The following is an 18,971-nucleotide window of genomic DNA, read 5'->3' as shown; positions in this document are numbered from 1 at the left end:
TGGATTGGCGTGAGTGACAGACTGGAGCGCTCAATGAGCTAGGAGACAAGTTCAGCTGAGGATGGGTGTACGCTCGGGAGCTTAGGTCTAAGATGGGGACCAGAAAGCCCATCACTTCAAAGACAGGGCAGTTCTGAGTGGGGACAGGGGCCTGGGTGGATAGAGTGACGTATCGTCGGCGGAAGTTGTCTGTGAAGGAGGGCTCCAGGAGGCTAGAGACTGAGGGTTATAGCCTGAAGATTGGAGTTCCCAGCTGGCCACAGATAGAGGGGACAGCTGTGAGCTGGGGAGGGGGAAATGGAGCCAGGATGTGGGGCCTGGCCATGAGCTGGCAGAGATGAGAGAGAAAAGAAAGAGGCGGCTGTCTAAAGGCAGAGCAGAGGTAAACCCAGGAGCCTGCCACCTGGGAGAGAAGTGATAAGCTAGGAGGTTTGGAAGTGGTGTCTTCCTCTGTTGCAGGATAGGACATTGAGGAGAAAGATCGTGTGGCCCCTGGGCATGCTTGGGGCCACCCCGAGGGCCCCACCATAAAGCCTAGGGTCCATCGGCCTGCTTCTCACAGTAATTATTGGTACTGTAATACAGTGACAGTGCTGTTTCACTTCTCCGTCGCTCTTCACTGAGAATAAAGAGCTTTTCCCTCCATTATTCTATATGATCTTTTGTGACAGCCTCTAAACAAACAGCTCTCAAAACCTTTTGTTCTCGGACTCCTCTGCCCTCTTAAAAATGATTGAGTACCCCAGAGTTTTTGTTTCTATGAATTTTTGTTTCTAAACATCTATCAGTGTTTATCACAAGAAAGTCAGATGGAGACTATTTTAAAACATCTATCTTTTAATTCATTTTAGAATAACAATAATGAACCCATTACATGATAACATAAATAGCATTTTTAATGAAAACTAATTATGTTTTCCGAAAAATTAGCGAGAAGAGTGACATTGGTTTTGTTTTCCTTGCAAATATTGTTAATGTCTGGCTTTATAGTGGACAGCTGGATTCTCCTAGTTGCTTCTGCATTCACACTGTTGAAACTGTGTGTAGTTTAGGTCGTCTTCCATGAAAATCCAGGCTCACACAGATCTATAGTTGGAAAAGGGAGGTGGAACCCCAGAGGTTCTTGGGGTCACACTTGGAGAGCTGCTGTTCTAGAAGGAGGCTAAATACCCCATTTTATAGCTCGACAAACTGAGGCCTGAAGACAGAAGACCGGGACTCCCGACTTGTTCTGTGACCCACTGTTTAACCTCAAAGGTCCCTGAAGGACTACTGTCCCTCCCAACCTGACGTGGTCCCAGAATAGCCCACGATGACCTGGCTAGTTTGCCTGGAGCCTAGGGAGGAAGTGCAGGGCTGGGCGGCCCTGGGGAAAGTGGTGATAAGCTGCTTGGCCTGCCTCGGGCAGAGGGGCCGGCAGCCGCCTCATGTAACACCCACAGCGTCAGACTGAGGACAGCAATAGCGATAGCACAGCCCTGGCACCCGAGCCCCCACGCTCCTGGGAGGAACCCTGTTCCCAGAAGTCTGTCCCTGGACACTGCCGTCAACCTAGGAGTTCATTTCCTGGTTAAACAAACATCTCTATTAAATAGCGCAGTTGGGCAACACCCATAAGCAGCGTCTGAGGAGAGCCTTGGGCACATGGCCTGCCAGGCCTCCCTCTTGTCCGGCTGGTGAAGACACATCCATCATCTGCAGTCACTAAAGCGGGACAGCCCGTGTGTCCCACCCAAAGTCTGCCCATCTGACAGGAGGGGCTGGAAGGGACGTGCAGAGTGGCCCGTGCCCCGGGCCTAGCAGAAGTCCGTCCCACAGCTCGAGATGGTAACAATGGTAATGACAACTCCAAAAGTTTAGGCAGGGCGTAACCACTCCCATCCATCGTCTCATCATCTCGTCCTTGCAGGGTAGGAATATTGACCCCATCTTCCAGATGAGAAAACAGGCATCTGAGAAGAGTTTGCCCTTGGTCACATAGCCTCTCATGGCCTGGCTGGGCCGTGGAGCCAGGTGTCCTGACTTCCAGCATAGTTCTTTCCTATGTACCACAGTAGGCACTACTCTGAGCGTAAGAACCAAAAGACCTGAGACCAGAGGACTAGCCCAGGCTCCTCCTGGAGTGCTATGCTCTTGCTGCCGGCTTTGCAGTGCAGGTAAAGAATAGGTGCTTCCCAGTTTGAAAAAGCTGCCATCTATAATGAGTAGAGATGCCATTTACTGAGAACTTATTATGTGCCAGGCACACTGCTAAGAGCCAGGCTGCCTGGATTTGAATGTTGGCTCTGCCACTTATTAGCAGTGACTTTGAGCAAAGGGTAGGACTTATTCGTACTTCAGTTTCCTCATCTGTAAAATGGAGATAATAAGTACCTGCCTCATAGATTTGGGGGAAGATTCAGTGAGATAATACGTATGAAAGCCTTAGAGCCATACTTAGGACATACTACGTGTTCAGTAAATGCTAGCTGTTATATTATTAAGTAGGTATTATTTTTATCATCATCATCATCATCGTCCAAGTTTCGCAGATGGGGCTCAGAGAAAAGAGATAACTTGTCCAAGGGCATAGGTATAGGAAGAGGTAGAGTCCAGGATTTGAATCAGGCCTTCTTAGCGTCATGCTGGATGATGAATGAGAATTGAATCACAGGCCCCTGGAAGATCGGAGGTCATATTGATTCTTATCCTCATTTTATAGGGGAGGAGCTTAAGCTTCAGATCGCCTGTGCTTTCTCTCCAGAGTAACTCTCTTTACGGAAGCTTGACCACTGGGTTTCCTTGACTGTTCAGGCCTGTCCTGGCAGAATACATTTTCCATTGCGAGGGTTTTGTTTACAAAGCCTTTTCACATGTGGGACTCGGAAGGAGCCCCTGCGTTTTGGGAGAGTGAACTGCTCTTGTGTGCAGAGCCCCATACTAGCCCTGAAGATGCAGAAGGCAGACGGTGAGTCACAATCCGGCGCCAGTGGGAGGGCGGGAGGCCAGGTGAGGCTGGAGGCCTCTGCAGGCCTTACAGTTTTCCCTCCGGCCCCATGGGTGCCGTGACAGCCACTACAGAGGCTGCAGTGAGATCACGAGGGAGGCTAACTATGGACCAGGGGCAATGGTTGAGTGACTGAAGTCTCCAGAAAACACTGTGCTTCTTAGCCAGAAATCTTAGACACGGACCAGCTAGGCCACAAACTCATTTCTTGAGCACCTACTATGTGCCAGGCGCTGTATCTCATTTCATCAGTATGTTCAAACATTTATTGAACATCTCCCATGTGCAAGGACAATATACAGTAAGATAAAGGGTTAGAGCAGTGGTTCTCAACTGCGGGTGAGAATTTGCCCTACAGGACATTTGGCAATGTCTAGAGACATTTTTAGTTGTCACAGCTGAAAACTATGGGCTGCTGCAGGGGGCTGCTAGTGTCATCCAATGGATGGAAGCCATGGACGCTGTTAATAGTATTGTAATACATAGGACGGCCCCTGCAGCAAAAGCTGTCGGGCCCAAAATGTCAGTAATGCCAAAGTTGAGAAACCCTGTGGTTAGAGAATGACTTTGGGTGTTCTTTAGGTCAGGTGGTCGTGGCTGGCCACACTGAGGATGGGATGTATCTTTTGAGCAAAGACCTGCAAAAGTCAGAAAGTGAGAGTAAGAAGATCTGGGGAAGAACGTTGCAAGCCTAGGGAACAGAGAGTGAAAGGCCCTGAGTCAGGAACACATCATCTAAAAGACCAGCATATGAGGTCGGGTTGGTTATTCTCCACCGTATTTCAGATGGAAAAAACTGAGCCTCAGAGGTAATGCTTTGCCAAACGTTGTACAATTAACACATCCAGGATTTGAACTTGGATGTGCTTGATTCCAGAGCCCATTTGCTTTCCACTGCCTCAGCTGCTCCTCTCAGCGGAGTGGCTCAGCCTTCATTTTGCAATTGAGGCCTTTCCCCTACTTGACCATGTAAATTATTTTTCTTGTTCCATCCCTGGGTACTTGGTTCTGTTCCTGGCACCACCTCAGTTAACAAAAATAACAAGGATGATGACAGCCATTATTTCTATAGTGCTTACTGTGTGCCAGGCACTGTTCCAAGTGCAAGATAGATATGTAGAGAGAGATGATAGAGTTCTAGATAGATATTTAGATTGATTCTATATATCGATTCATAGAACCCTAGATTTCTCTGTATATACACACATACTTGCATATGTATCAATACTCATTTAATCCTTAGAATATGTATGCATGTTAGATAACATTATATTATTGTACCCATTTTACAGATAAGAAAATTGAGGCAGAGAGGTTAAGTGACTTGTTCAACTAGTAAAAGAGGCAGAGGCAGGATTTGAGCCCAAACTGCCTAATTCAGGAGTCCATGCTTATGACTGCCACACTGCAGTTGCTCCCTCAGCCTATAATCAGTTTCTAGTCATTGATCAGTGACTCCTCAAATTTAGTAATACACAGGAAGCAAATTTCAAGGTCACTTTGTCCACACATGGGGAAACTGAGGCCTGACCTCAGAAAGTGACTTGTGCAGGGTTGCACAAGGAGGCCGTGGTTGAACTGAAACCAGAAGCCAGGCATTGCCCGTGAGTGCCCTCTGCTCCCCCGTGGGGCACCCTGCCCCAGCCATGCCTGCACATTCCCCACATCTGCCACCTGTTCTCTCAGGCTACCCCACAGTGTCCGTGCTCTCTGGATCCCAGCCACCAGCCGTGTCTGACAGCCGGCAGGTTTGAGGCCACAGAGGAGGGGCCCGCCTGTGGCAGACAGCCCAGGCATCTGCCGCGGCCCCGCCCATCCTGTTTATAGACATAATCTCAGTTATTCCCAAATGTTACAGAAGTTAGTGCTCAGATAGGTTACATGGCTCACCTTCTGAGGTCAGCCAAGAGCGTTAGTGCTTCCAAAGGGGAATGATTCTCTCACTCATTCATTCTTTCTTTTAGTCAACAAAAGGGAGTCTGGTCATGCAGAGGTGTCAGGCATTGGTCATGCAGAGGTGACATTCATGGTCCTGCCCTCCAGGGGAGTCCTGAGAGGAAGACGCCCAGAAACGATACCTAACCCAGCCAGTTCAGGGAGGGGATCAGGAAAGGCTCCTTGGAAAAGGTGATGGATGCTATGGCTGAGTCTTAAAGGATAACTGGGAGTTAACCAGGCGGAGAAGGGAAAAGGGACACTGAGGGGACATCTTCAAAAGAAGCGGTAGGAGAGAGCCCCCAGAGATTACAGGTTGTTCCCGACTGCTGGGGTCATGGGTGGAGGCAAAGGTCACAGTCCTAACAGCGGCCACTCACTGAGCGCTTCTGTGTGAGGCACTGTGCTGAGCATTAGCTTAGCAAACTTCCGAGTCAGATGCTGTTAATATCTGCCTTTACAGATGAGGAAACTGAGGTGTAGTGAGGTTGAAGATCACACAGGTGGTGAGTGGCAGGGGATGGCCTGCGGAGTTCGTGGGATTTGCCTCCTGCAGTGTGGAGGTCTTTCTGTGACCCTGATGCTTGTGGGGCCGGGCTCTCCCTCTGCTGCCCCCGTTGACGCTGCCCCTCCTGATGACTCTGTTTCCATCCACAGGTGGAAGGTCAGTCCAGAGCCCATGTCATCGCACAGGAACTGCTGTCTTCAGAGAAAGCGTGAGTCCCTGAGCAGCTGCTTGTGGCCTCGAGCTTGTTAGCAGAGCATTGCCCCTCCTTGGCTTGTACAGGATGGGAATGAATGCAAACTCAACCCCTTTCCCTCTACAGGTATGTGGAGATGCTCCAGCACTTACATCTGGTGAGTTAATCATTCTAATTGCCTAAAACTAATTGCCCCTTTTCAAGGCTATGGTATAAGAGGCAGAAAAGCAATGAGACAGAGGTGGTTTCCATGAACAACAGGCAGGTGTTCCCCGAGGCTTTTCAGGGAAGTCTGTCTTCTGATTCCTGTGCTGGCAGGGGCAGATGGCCATGCTTTCCGTGTCTCTCTGCCCTGGTGTGAGGGGGGTGGATGAATGGGGGGTTGCTGAGGTTTCTGGAGGGGTGTCTGCAGTTTCCTCAGCCCTATTGTGGAGGAAGGCAGAAGGAGGGCAGATGCAGTTCTGGGTCATTGCTGTGTGTACGGGTTTGTGTGCGCACGCATGTGTGTGTGCGTGCACGCGTGTGTGTGTGTGTGTGTGTGTTATATGTTTAGGTCTATATGGAGAGGGTGATGTGTTTAAACAGTGACAGAGCAGTTGGGGTATCATGAGGCTTTCTCATTGGGGCAATAATGCCTGACCTAGTGGGGAGGAAATCCTCTGGACTGTCAGAGCAAAGGAGGCCCAACTGGGGAAGGCCCAGGTCTCAGACACTGTCACCCTTTACAACCCACAAGACTACCTGGAAAGTCTCCCTTTGCAGTCAGTTCGACTCAGTTCAACAGACATTTTTTTGAATACTTGCTGTGTGACAAGAGCTGGAGAATGGAAAGACAGATCAGACTGGGCCCTTCCCCAGGAGGAATCTGGCCAGTGAAGGGGACACTTGAGCAAATGAATAATTATTCAGAGCACAGAGGGAGTGACTGACAACCTGGGGAAATCTAGGCAGGCTTCCTTCAGGAGGTGATGTGAGGGGTGAGGGAATAGGATACAGCAAAGACATGGGAAGTGAGGGGGGGTGGGCTCAGCTACCCAAGGCCCTTGTGACAGCTCCCTGCTCCTCTGAACTTTCTAAGCCTTTTGCAGTCTCCTCGTGGTTTAGCATCTGATTCTACACTGCTTTGTGTTGTTTGCCATATCTTTCCAAGAATGTCTGAGCTGGGGATGTCCACCATGGACATCTTGTCGGAGGTGATGAGGCCCAGAGGGAGTGACTTGGCCACTGTTACACAGTGACTGAGTCAGGATGACACCCATTCTCCTGACTCCCAGTGCACTGTCGTTATAAGTTCCTCTGGGCAGGGACCTCTCTGGAGGCAGCAAAGCACCGGGCACCAGGTCTCTTGCCGACTCCAGCTGAGGTCCCTGTCAGGGATGTCACCCTGGTGTCACATTGCCAGTGTGAGTAGGAGCACCCTGGTTGTGGGGAGGACAGCGTACTACTCTGGTCTGTGCTCCTAGCCCCTCATTTTTGCCCTCAGGAGGAAAGCTTTGTGTGCGTTATTAAACCCCAAAGCCCTCGTCTGAAATGTACCAATGCCTGCCCTCCCTCCCCCCTTTACACCTAAAAGATTATTTAGTAAGGACAGAAAGACTCACTCTCCGTTTTTTCCTTCTCTCACTCGCTTCTGAGCTGGCAGCGTGACAGAGAGGGGCTAGGCTTTTTTGTTTTATGACTTTGTTAAGAGGGTTTTAACTGGGAAACTTCCATCTGTGTTTGCACTGCTTCCTGCCAATTGGAAAGATGCTGAAACCGTTGGTAATCCATAATAATATCCTGAGGAGAAAAAAAAGGAGCCCATAAAAATCACAACTCATAAGCTAGTTGCGGGAAATTGTGGTATGAGCTACATTTATGACGTTAGTGCTCGTGGGGATAGAAGTGGCAGAAATGCCACAACATGACTTCAAGCCCTAGCCAAGGACACTAGTCAAAAGGAGACCCATAGACTTTAGAGTGTTCTCCACCTCTCCCCAACCTGGATATTCCTCTGATTGCTAAGTTTCTCTTTAGAGATTTAATGCGTTGAAATCCCATGACTGCCCAGTGATGGGGGGCGGCGGCGACTGTGCATTCTAAACCTCCTCCACTAGAAAAGTCCTTGACTCCATTATGCGGTTGTTGAGAGGGGGTTGGGATGGTCTCTGGTTTCCTGTGTTTGGGATTCAACTCTGTGCTTATCAAATGGTAAATAGAGCTCACTCAGGGATTACTAAAAATTCTGGCCATCCAAAATTAAATTCTAATGGTCAATTTCTTGTTTTGTATAGCCTATTAACTAAGAGTGGATTTTACTAAGTTAGTAAATAGTAATAGATTTTACTAAGTTACTTAGTTAATGGATTAACTAAGAGTGTTTTAAGTGTTTGTGAAAAAAAGGCAAAGAAGAAAAAATATATGATTGAGACCATATGCGGTCCACAAAGCCTAAAATATTTATCTGGCCCTTTACAGAAAAAAAAAAAAATTGCTGACTTCTGGTTTAAAGACTCGCCCCATCCTTCCAGGAACCCAGTCAAAAGCACATTCATCCACCTGCCTGTCTGTCTATATAGTTAATCTCTCATTTATTCATCTAAACAGCCTTTCATTCACTCATCTGTCTTTTCACCTAGCTATATACCTGATGACACATCCATATACCCATTCACTACCCCCAGTTCATCCATTAATATGTCTACCCATCCATCTGCCCATCCTTTCATCCACTCATTCAATTCTATCCATGCATCCATTCATCATCCGCCCATCCATCCATCCATCCATCCATCCACCTTACTCATTCCTTCTGGGTGGAACATCACAGGATGTTTACAATGCCATGGGCACTGAGATAGACCTCACAGCCCCAAAGATGAAAAGGGCCCAGAACCTGCCCTTGAGTAGATCTTTCTTTTATTGTGGGAATAAAGGGTGAAGTTGGGAAAGAGAACGAGATAAGTGAACAGACAATTATACTACTCTATGGTAAGTGTAATTTGTGCGACTCTAGTTTTGTGCAAAGTCTGCAGGAAAATGAGGGAGGGAAAGATTTATTTCCCTTTGGGATATTTAGGAAGGTTGGCAGAACAGGTGCCACTGAGATGGACTTGGAAAGAGTCTACCAGGCTGGGGTGATAACGGAGGAGAGCACTTGAGGCAAGTGGTCAGCATGGAAATGCTCACAGCCTGAAGGTACATCTGGAGAATGGTGCATCGTCAGGTGTCACTAGAACATTGTTTGGAAAGGCAGGTTACAGGTGGAATCGGGGGTCCAGTGGTGTGTCCAAAAACAAGGTTAGGACCAGACTGAAAAGTACGTAAAATGCCAGGCTAAGGAGCTTGTGCTTTTCCTTGTGCATAGTGAGTTGTTGGAGCTTTTGAACAGCTGTGGTCCCTGGACACCTTTAATCCCGTTTTCTCATCTAAAAAAAAAATCCCTCTCCTATCAGAAGCTAAAAATTCCTACCAAGGGTCCCTCCTTTGGGCCAAAGCTTGTTCAGAAGCCATCAGCCGACTGGGAGAGGTGACTGGCATTTATCAGTATCTGACGCCCCAGGAAAAGTTCCCGCACCCAAGAGGCCCGACGTGACCTGATCCCAGTCACCTGACTCTTTGAGGTCACCTCACCTCAAAGAAGTGGTGCCCCAAAACTTCATGGCGGAAAATGACCATTTTATTATGCTCACAGATTTTCTGGGACAGGGCAAGGTGCAGAAAGCGTGTCTCTGCTCCGTGATGTCTGGAGAAGACTTAAAGATTTGAGGTGACTTAACACCAGGGGCTATAATCACCCAGAGGTACCTTAACTCACGTGGCTGATGCTGGGTGCTGGCTATTGTCTGGGGCCGAGACTGGGCCGTTGGCCAGAATACTTACTTGCGGCCTCTCCATGTAGTCTCTGCATGGGCAAGGTTTCCTCACAGCATGGTGGCTCAGTTCCAAGAGTGAGTGTCCCAAGAGAGAGCCAAGAGGAAATGCGTGGCATTTTTATGATCTAGCCTTGGAAGTCACGTACCACCACTTCCACCATAGTCTCGTTAGTCAAAACAGTCTCAGAGGTCCACCCAAGTTTGAGAGGAGAGGATATCGTCTCCGCCATTCAGTGGGAGGAGTATCAAGCACACATTTGTGAGATAGGAGATACTGTTATAGCCATTTCTGGAAAATACAGGCTGCTACAGAACCTTTCTTAATAATTATATGTCAGTTAAAAATTGTGTTGGACTGCTTGTAATAAAAACTCATTTATGATGGCATAAATAATTTAGAGGCAATTCTCTCATGTGAAATAAGTCCAGAAGTAGGAGATCCGCATGAAGTTTGGCAGCTCCACAAAGTCTCAGGGACCAAGGTTGTATTTATCTGCTGCATCCATTTCCAAGGTTCCTCATGAGCACAGGCTGGCTGCTGCAGCTCTAGCCATCACATCCATGTCCCAGGCAGGAAGAAAGACAGGAGGAAAATTAAAAGTTTGTGCTCCCCACTAAGTTAGTTCACTTGAAAAAGAATTCCACTTGACAACTTCTTTTTCCATCTCATTGAGCATTCCTAGCTGCAAGGGAAGCTGGGTCAACTGGGAGTCAGTTGGCCATAGCTCAGTTCATCTCAGTGGCTCTGCTTCTCGTGTGTTCATTATGGGGCCCAGGCTGAAGGGGCAGCAGTTATGCAGGGGAGGCTCTTCCCATGGTGATGGCAAAAGAGCAAGTAGAAACACCAGAGGGCTTCTAAGATTCAAGCTCACAACTTCCTCTTGTCATATCCCATTGGCCAGAGCAAGTGCCATGGCCAGGCCCAAAGGCAAGGGACAGGGATATGCTCTCCACCATGATGAGGCCGTGGCAGGGGTGCAGATGCAGGGAGGGTGAGACCTGCAACTTGGCTGTCCTACACTCTCTCGGGCCTCATATTCTTCACTGCATCTTTCACGATCTAAAGTTATCTCACTTACATATTCCTTTACTTGCTATGTTGTGTTTTCATTTTCCTTCAGTTCCAACTATTTTCTCATTCCCCTTGTGATTTCTTCTTTGACCCATTATTTAAAATGATGCTGTTTTAATTTCCAAATACCTGTGCATTTTTCAAATTTTCTTCTTCTGCTGATTTCTGATTTCACTGTGGTTGGAGACTGTACTTCGTGTGGTTTCAACCCCACTAAATGTATTGAGATTTGTTCATGGCCTGCCATACGGTATATCTTAGAGAACGTTCCATGTGTACTTGAAGAATGTGTTTTCTGTTCTAGTTGACTGGCTGTGCTATAGACATCACTTTCATCAGGTTGATGGCCAATGCTGTTGGAGTCTTCTGCACCCTCGCCGCCGTCTGTCTCGTCCATCCCTTACTGGGAGTGGGCTACTGAAGTCTTCAGCTATGACTGTTAAATTGCCCATGGCTTCCTTTAACTGCGTCTGCTCTGCTTCATGCATTCTGGGGCTGTGTTCAGGTGCTTGTTTACGGTCTGTCTGCCTCACTGAACTCAGAGCTCACTGAGGGCAAAGAGTTTGACAGGTCTTATTCCCAGTGGATTGTGATGTCCAGTACACTGTTGGTGTTCAATAAATATCTGATGAGTGAGTGATGGCAGGGTCAGTCCTTCCAGCAGTCTTAGCATTTCTTCAGTCAAAAATATTTCCTGAGCACCGCCTGTATGCTGGGTACAGGGCACTTACGGAGGAATAACACGGTGAGGCCCCTGCCCACCAGGAACTGACAGTCTGGGAGAGAGATGGGCATGGAAAGAAGCAATATCAATACAATGGAGAGGAGCATACAGAGGCTGGGGGGGTTCAGGAGAAGCACCCGTCCCAGCTTTCTGGGGGTCAGAGAAGGATTCCTGGAGGAAACGTAACTAAGCTGAGATTTGAAGGATGGGGAGGAGTTAGCTAGGTGGGGAGCAGTGAGGAAGGCTTGTGTCTGGTGAAGGAATCGGGATGTGCAAAGGCTTGGAGACCACTTAGAGAATGGTGTGATGGGAACCGCACGAAATTCCGCCTGGCTGGAGCCTTGCGAGTGAGTGGTAGGAGCTGAGGCCAGCAAGGTGCAGGGCTGAGCAGGGAGAGCCCCTCGAGGCATGTTTGGGGTTGGGGTTTGATCCCCTGAAGATACTGGGAGAGGCTGCTGGGTGATTCCAGCAAAAGGCGACAGTGGACTGGAGGGCTCCAGGCAGATTTGGGGCTGTGTGCTCGTGAGTGATAGGCTGTGGGGTGCGGGAGAGGGAGGGAGGGAGGGCTCCAGGCTGACCCCAGCTTCCTGGCTTGCTGACTCACTACGACAGCAAGTGCTGGAGGGGCTCGGGCAAGGCTTGGGGGGTGATGATGAGTTGAGTGTGGGTCTTACTAAGTGAGGGGCTCAGGGAAGGACATCCCAGTGGTCAGCTGGGCACCAGACGTGCCCTGGAAGTGATCGAGTGTTGAGATGTTAACTGAAACTTCTAGAGAGGTTCAGATTTCCTCAAGGGAGTACATGCAATCAGGAGAGGGCTCTCAGGTACCCTGGGGAGGAAGGAGGTGCCCTGGAGGGTGTGAGCCTAGGGACAGGCAGGTTTCCATCAAGGGGCTGCAGGGCCTTCGGGAGAGGTTTGGGGAGGACGCAGTGCAGAAAGGCAATGGGCGACTTCCGATCCGCCCTGCAGGCATCCCACTCACATCCCACCCACTTTCTCGGTGGTAGTAACCACTTCAAAGGGTGTCAGGAGAGCCCCAGCACAGAGCCAGACTTCTCAAAGTGCTCGGAGCAAGAGGAGATTCGTTCAGAAGCCCTCCTTTATCACTGTGTAGGAGTTTCGTTTGGCCGTGGCCTCAGTGCTGACGTGACAGGTCAAGGTAGGGTCTAGCGGGACTCTGCTGTAACTCATGAGTTTACTTACCTAAGCTATTGTACCATCCGTTTGTCCCTGTCCTGGTCCTGTCTTTCCTCACTCAGCCAGCTCTCCATCCTCATTGTAGTCAGTGTCCAATGTGGCAGATGCTATAGAGGAAGGTGGGGGGTGGCAGTGAGCATTTGTTGCCCTCCTATGTGAGCTTGGCAATTTATATACATTGTCTCATTTAATTAAACATAGTCTGTGCTCAATAAATATTTCTCAGATGGTTGGATGGGTTCAAAACTGAATCTCAGAGATTCGGTAAGAGAGTAAGTTACTTACCCAAGGTCACACAACCAGTGAGAAGTGGGGCTAGGGGTGCTTGACTCCAGAGCCCTGAGAAGAGGAGACAAATAGATGTGGAACAGCCGAGTAGGTGGTAAGGAGCCCAAGGAGGCGGGATCAGTGTGAGCAGCAGGAATGAAATCAAGGAAGGCTTCCTGGAAGAGGGGTGTTGAGATGGGCATTGATGGGCAGAAAGTAGAAACAAGCCTTCCAGAGAGTAGGACAGCAGGAGCAAGTGCACAGAGGGGAAGGCTTGGGAGTGTGGGGTGTACAAGACGTGGCTGGAGAGCTGGTCTGCTGGGAGAGCCTGAATGCCATGTCCCAAGGTGTTTCAAAAGGGAATCATAGGAATTTGGAAGCCCTGACTTGACCAAGGAAGATTGGTTCAGTAGGTTGGGTGGGAGAAGGGTGATGCATGGGGACCCAAAGTTTAGCCCAGACCAAACCCCAAAATGGCCTCATGCTGGGGAAGTTGATGTGGAGCTGGGAAGATTTGGTGTTTCTCCGGGACAGGGAGTGTGACTGTTGCTCATTTACCTTTGTAGCCCGTCTGGAGACAACAGCATTAAGAAATAATTTTTAATTGAGTAGGGAGGATGGCCCAGGGCTGATGTCTGGGAGAAGCAGATTGAGTTCAGTGTGAGGAAATGTGCTCGCTTTCTACCTGAACTCTTGGGGAGCGGGGGATTTCCCCATTTTTGGAGGTACGAATGCAATAGCTGTTGGGCATATCTCAATAGAAGAGGTTCCTACCCCAAGCACGTGGTTCTTCTCTCTATATTTTCATTCAGTCCAGGAAAAATATTGCTGTGTGACCCTGGAAAGTCTTTCCTCCTTCCTTACCCTGAAATGGCTGGTGTTTTGTAACTTACGTACAACTAAGGGCACAAATCTTAAGGTTAGGGCTCAATTTTTTAATACACTGAGGTTGCCAGAAAATGTATACAACTGGACACTTTGGTCAACGTTGCTCAAGCAGTAGTTCACCGTCATCAGAAGTGTCTGGACACTGATGGTAACCACTCTGAGCACCTCTTCTAATTGCAGAAGTCAAACATGACTGTGTTCATCTTTTGTTATCGGTATATATGGAGTATTACAATTTTAATAGTTTTTTTCCTTTCTTAAACTGTGTATACATTTTTTGCACCCTCTGCATGTGTGCACTTGCGACGACCACGCTAGTAGAACATTTCCATCATCTAAAAGGTGCCTCTGTGCCCCTCCTCAGTCAGTGACCGCCCCCCAGAGGCTACCACTATTTTGCTTTCCATCACATTCGATTGGATTAACCTGTTCTTGAACCTCATGAATAGACTCATGAATTATGTATTCTTTTGTGTCTGACTTCTTTAGATCAACATAATGTGTGAGAATCGTTTATGTTTTCACATACATCAGTATTCTTTCGTGTGGAGATGTCACAGTTGGTGTGTCTGTCTTCCTGTTAATGACTATTTGGGTTTCCAGTTTGGGCTGTTACAGGCAGACCTCAGTGATACTGCGCATTCAGGTCCACGGTAAAGCGAGTATAGCAATAAAGTAAGTCGTGATCTTTCTGCTGGTGGAGGGTTTTGCCTTCCATTTGTGAAAACTGCAACGTCTGTGGAGCGCAATAAAACATGGTATGCCTGTATAAAGCTGCTGTGACTGTTGAATACATACCTTTTAAGGAACATCTGCACTCATTTCTCTTCAGTATTTATTTACCTTGAAGTGGAATTGTTGGGTCATAGATTTGGCTTTATTAGAAGCTGCCAACTAGGTTTGCAAAGAGGTCGAAGCAATATGTACCCCCATCGGATGTATGGGAATACCGCTTACTCTTCAGGCTTGCCAGCATATTGCTACTGGAGTTTTCTTACTCAGGGCCACTCTGGTGACTGTGGAGTGATTTCTCGCTTTAATTTTAATTGGTGTTTCCCTGATGATTAATGAAATTGAATATCTTTCCTTCTGTTTGTTAGCCATTTGGAAATTCTCATTTGAAAATCTTTTGCTTCTTTTTTTTAATTGGGTTGTCTCTTTTTCTTATTAAGTTGTAGGAGTTCTTTAAATATCCTGGACACAAGCCCATTTTCAAATATGTCTATTGTGAACATTCTCCCAGTCTGTGGCTTCCTTGTTCATTTTTTAAACAGTTTTATTGGAATATAACTGTTGTACCAAAGGTGTCCAAACTCATTGTTTTGCATGTGATGAATATCTGAACATCCCAGCACCGTTTGTGAAAAAGGCTATTTTTTTCCTCATCGAATTTTCTTGGCACCCTTGTCAAAAACCAGTTGACCATAAATGTGGAGGGTTATATCTGAATTCTCAATTCTATTCCATTTGTCTGTATGTCTGTCCTCAGGCCAATACCACACAGTCTTGATTTCTATCGCCTTATAGTAAGTTTTGAAATCGGGAACTTTGTTCTTTTTCAAGGTTGTTCTGGCTACTGTGAGGGTCTCGTGTATCTCTATATGAATTTTAGGATCAGCTAGTCAATTTCTATGAGACAGGCACCTGGGACTTTGACAGGGGTTGAGATGAATCTGTATATCAAGTTGGGGAGTGTTGACCTCTTCATGTTAAGTCGTGAACATGGGACACCTTTCCATTTACTCAGATCTTCTTTAATTTCTTTCAATCATGTTTTATTGTTTTCAGAGTACAGGTTCTATGCTTCTTTTGTTCAATTTATTCCTAAGTATTTTATTCTTTTTTATCTTACTTTTTAAATACCTTTAACCTTTTATTTAAAAATAATTTTAATTTTATATAAAAGTAGCATGAGTAGGAGTAGTATACCTAGAACAACTAAATTTCCTTCATCCATATTCATTCTTTGACGTGAAGTCCAATTTATAATTGTTTTCTGCATAGCTAGTACTATTTATATACAGTTTAAGAAGTGTTTGTGTTCCCCACAGAGAAGTCAGGGTTCCAAAGTACCTTCCAGTGATTGACTGGGCCAAGTGAAGTCATGTCCCCTGGACTGATCATGGCATGTTTGGGACATAGGTGGGTCGTGGTTGAGCACATGGTGTGTGTCTGACCAGGTGGGATTCCAAGCGAGTCTCCTTGACTTTCGGCAGCGACGTCAGTGGTTTGACCACTTGTGAAGAGGACATTCTCGCCACCCACTAACTGTTCAGCCCAGAAGATGGAGATGCTGTATCACCCAAAAAACTCAGCAGTGGGTTTGGAGAAGGGGAGAAGGGACCAGGGGACCAGGCCCCTGAATGTGAGGTCCCCTTTCCTACTGCAGTCAAACCCAAGGGTCCTGAGAGCCCTGTGAGTTCTGGGAGACTTACCAGGCTCCAGAGACAGAGGGACAGTCCTCACCGTCGGGCCTCTTCGCCATCTCCACCAGGCTGCTGCAGGGTGTCTGAGCTTGGGCCGAGAGCCCTGCCAGGACTCTGGACACCTGGCTTCCAGTCTCCCTCCTCGCCTGCAGCAGGTCACTCCCCTGTCTCGGCCACTTATAGACTGAGGACTGGGCGTGGGGCAATGGGAAGAGCGAGGACTTTGGAGTCAGGCGACTTGAGCTCCAATCTCACCATCTTGGTGGCTTTGTGTAAGTTACTGAATCTGTCTGGGTCTAATTCCCATTTTGGTCAAATGGAAATAATAATAATAATGGCACAATGATAGACTTGTTGTGAGGATTAAATGAGAAAAAGAATGTAGAGTGTTGAGCAGACAATGGTTCACATGGCCTGAGGGTTCAGGAAATACTGGCTGTTGTTATTTGTTGAGCACTTCCCCTGGGCTGGGTGCTGGAGATGCAGAGATAAGTCATACTCTCTCCAGGGGAGAAGGAAGGCCCAGAAACAAAGAATCATGAAGCATGACAGAAGGCAGTCTGCACAAACCCTCTGGAGAAGGTATTTGTATCCCCATGTTGCACAGGGGGAAATGAGGTCTGTGGAGATGAAGTGACTTGCCCAAGGTCACACCTAGGTCACTGTCTAGGTAAACAGGATGTGTTCGTGTTCTCTAGAGCCCTGTGGGGTTGGAGCAGGGACTCCACAAAGAGCTGGGGAAGCGAGTACGATAAGAGGGTGGACTGGATGTGGAAGGCCTCTGACCCAGCAGGCATTGGGGCCCATCAGTCCTTCCTCTGGATTTGTCTCTAGTCCATCCACTTTCTCTGTCCCCATGGCTACCATTAAGTTCAAGCCTCTCTCCTGCTCTCCTAGATGATGGGAATGGCCTTCTCCCTGGTCTTGCTCCCATTCCGCCACCTCCAGTTTGTTCTCCCAACAAAGTGAACTTTCTGATTCATGTCTGGTCACCTTGCTTAGCACTAGTCAGTGGTTCCTCATCACCCCAGGATGAAATCCGAGTCCTTTGAAAAGCCTGTAGGGTCCTGTAGGATGGGTCCCTTGCCTGACCCTCTAGCGTCATCGAGTTCCAATCATGTGAACTTCTTTCAAGACCACACACACACACACACACACACACACACACACCCTGCATCCAAACCACACTCAACGTCTCACTTCCTCTTTCAGCTCAGGGCCTTTGCACATGCTGTCCCCTCTACCTGAAACACTCCCACTCTGGTCTCAGCGCAGCCATTGCCTCCCTGGCGGGCCTTCCCAGAGCTACGCTCGGTCTGCCTTCTATGGTCTGCCACGGCGCCTGTGTTTTCCCCACCACAACTCTTATACCCCTATGTTGAAGTCATCCTTTTACTCATTTCTTTACCCCAGATGGCAAATTCTTTGAGGGCAGAACTGCCTCTCTCCTGCTCCCACCGTGTTCTCAAGTCTTGGTGCAGAGCAGGCATTTAGAATATTTGTTGAATGCATTGGGGGATGAGGGCCAGGTATCTTCTACCTTCTTCCTCCCTCTAAGGTAGATGCCAGGACCCCCAGGTGCCACCGTGGACCAGAACGACTGAGAGAGCAGGAACCTTTCAGGGAGTGATGGATGGTGCGCCTGGCACTCAGCACATGCAGCTGTGCACGAGTTTTAAGAATGGATGTTTGTGGCGATTCCAGTTATGCTTCAGTTTTTAAATGAGTTGTGTTGATGGCCACCCTACCCATTGGGACTGAGTCGATTTAGTGAGAATTAATTATAGACAAGAAACTAGCCTGCGGAGCAGTTAATGTTGAAGCTCCCTGGAGTGTGATGCAGATGTAGCCTTGTCTGTCTTCGCTGTCCTTCCTTCCCTCTCGCTCTCCACCTCCCCCCAACCTGTCTGTTGTGTTCTGGGCCTGTACATCAGGGTGACCCGATTCTGGTCTTTGCTCCTCCATGACTCACTCTCCTTTTCTGTTAAATGAGGGTCCTGCAACCCATCAATCAGCAAACATTATAAAACTCCTTCTCTATCCCATACTGTGCTGGACCTGAACAACATAGCAGGAAACAGATGTGGCCCCGCCCTGAAGACACGTCTACAATAGAATCATAGCTGCCTTAGGGATAGCACTGTATAGTTTTAAACACCAGGCTGAGCTCCCAGCAGCCCCATGCTGTCCCCATTTTACAGATGAGGAAACAGGCTCAGATAGGTGACAGCTTGCCCAGTGACTCAACCACTCTTGTGCTGTAGCTGGACTTGGACATGGCCGATAAGAGTGTGTGTTGAAAATCCTCTGTCCACCAGCTGCCCAAGCAAAGGGGGTTATTGCCTTCATCAGGACAGTTTCTTTCTCTGAGCTGCCTGAGAGGACCCTTCAGGGCTGGAGGCTGGGTCGTACACATGGAGATTCACAAAGAAACAGTGGGGTCCTCCTGCCCCAGGTCAGCAGAGAAACCTCCCATCCAGGCTCAGAGTGAGCTCATGTCCCAGGGCCAGCTGCGGGCAGAAGTAAGACTTAAACACCAACTCCCTCTAGCCACCCTCCCCTCCTAGAGGCATGTAATTCACATTTGTAATTCACACTTTGTCCGCCCTCTGGAACATGCTTTCAGGAAAGGCTCCCGGTAGCTCAGGTACAATGACATGCATTTCTAATTATAGCTCAGGGATCAAGCATGTGGCCTCCACTTAAGGACATACACGCTTCCAGCTCAGAGAACCTATTCATTAGTTCAAGACTCAGCCCCAAGGCTCTTTGACCTTAGTGATGGGACTGGAGGTTTCCCTAGACTTGCACATTACACCCAGCTGGGGCCTGTGAGGGCCGCCTCAGCAGGAAGCAGCTCGTCCTCACTCCTGTGGACCCCCCTGCCTGGCACTGCCCTCCCCGCACTTCCCCCAGAGCAG

At 48.2% G+C, this 18,971-nt stretch overlaps 1 protein-coding gene across 2 annotated transcripts in view; it reads left to right on the top strand.

The window, feature by feature from the left end:
* Positions 1-18,971, top strand: part of FGD5 (FYVE, RhoGEF and PH domain containing 5) — a 107,075-nt gene that overhangs the window by 57,105 nt on the left and 30,999 nt on the right. For both annotated transcript variants that reach the window (XM_081071659.1, XM_081071660.1), the window contains exons 4-5: positions 5,579-5,637; positions 5,749-5,779. In XM_081071659.1, coding sequence (XP_080927785.1) covers positions 5,579-5,637; positions 5,749-5,779 — 90 coding nt within the window. The remainder of the gene's footprint in view (positions 1-5,578; positions 5,638-5,748; positions 5,780-18,971) is intronic.

Source organism: Rhinolophus hipposideros (assembly GCF_964194185.1).
Source record: "Rhinolophus hipposideros genome assembly, chromosome: 14".
Classification (NCBI taxonomy): domain Eukaryota; kingdom Metazoa; phylum Chordata; class Mammalia; order Chiroptera; family Rhinolophidae; genus Rhinolophus; species Rhinolophus hipposideros.
Note: the sequence above shows the minus strand (reverse complement) of the source record. Positions and strands in the feature narration are given on the sequence as shown.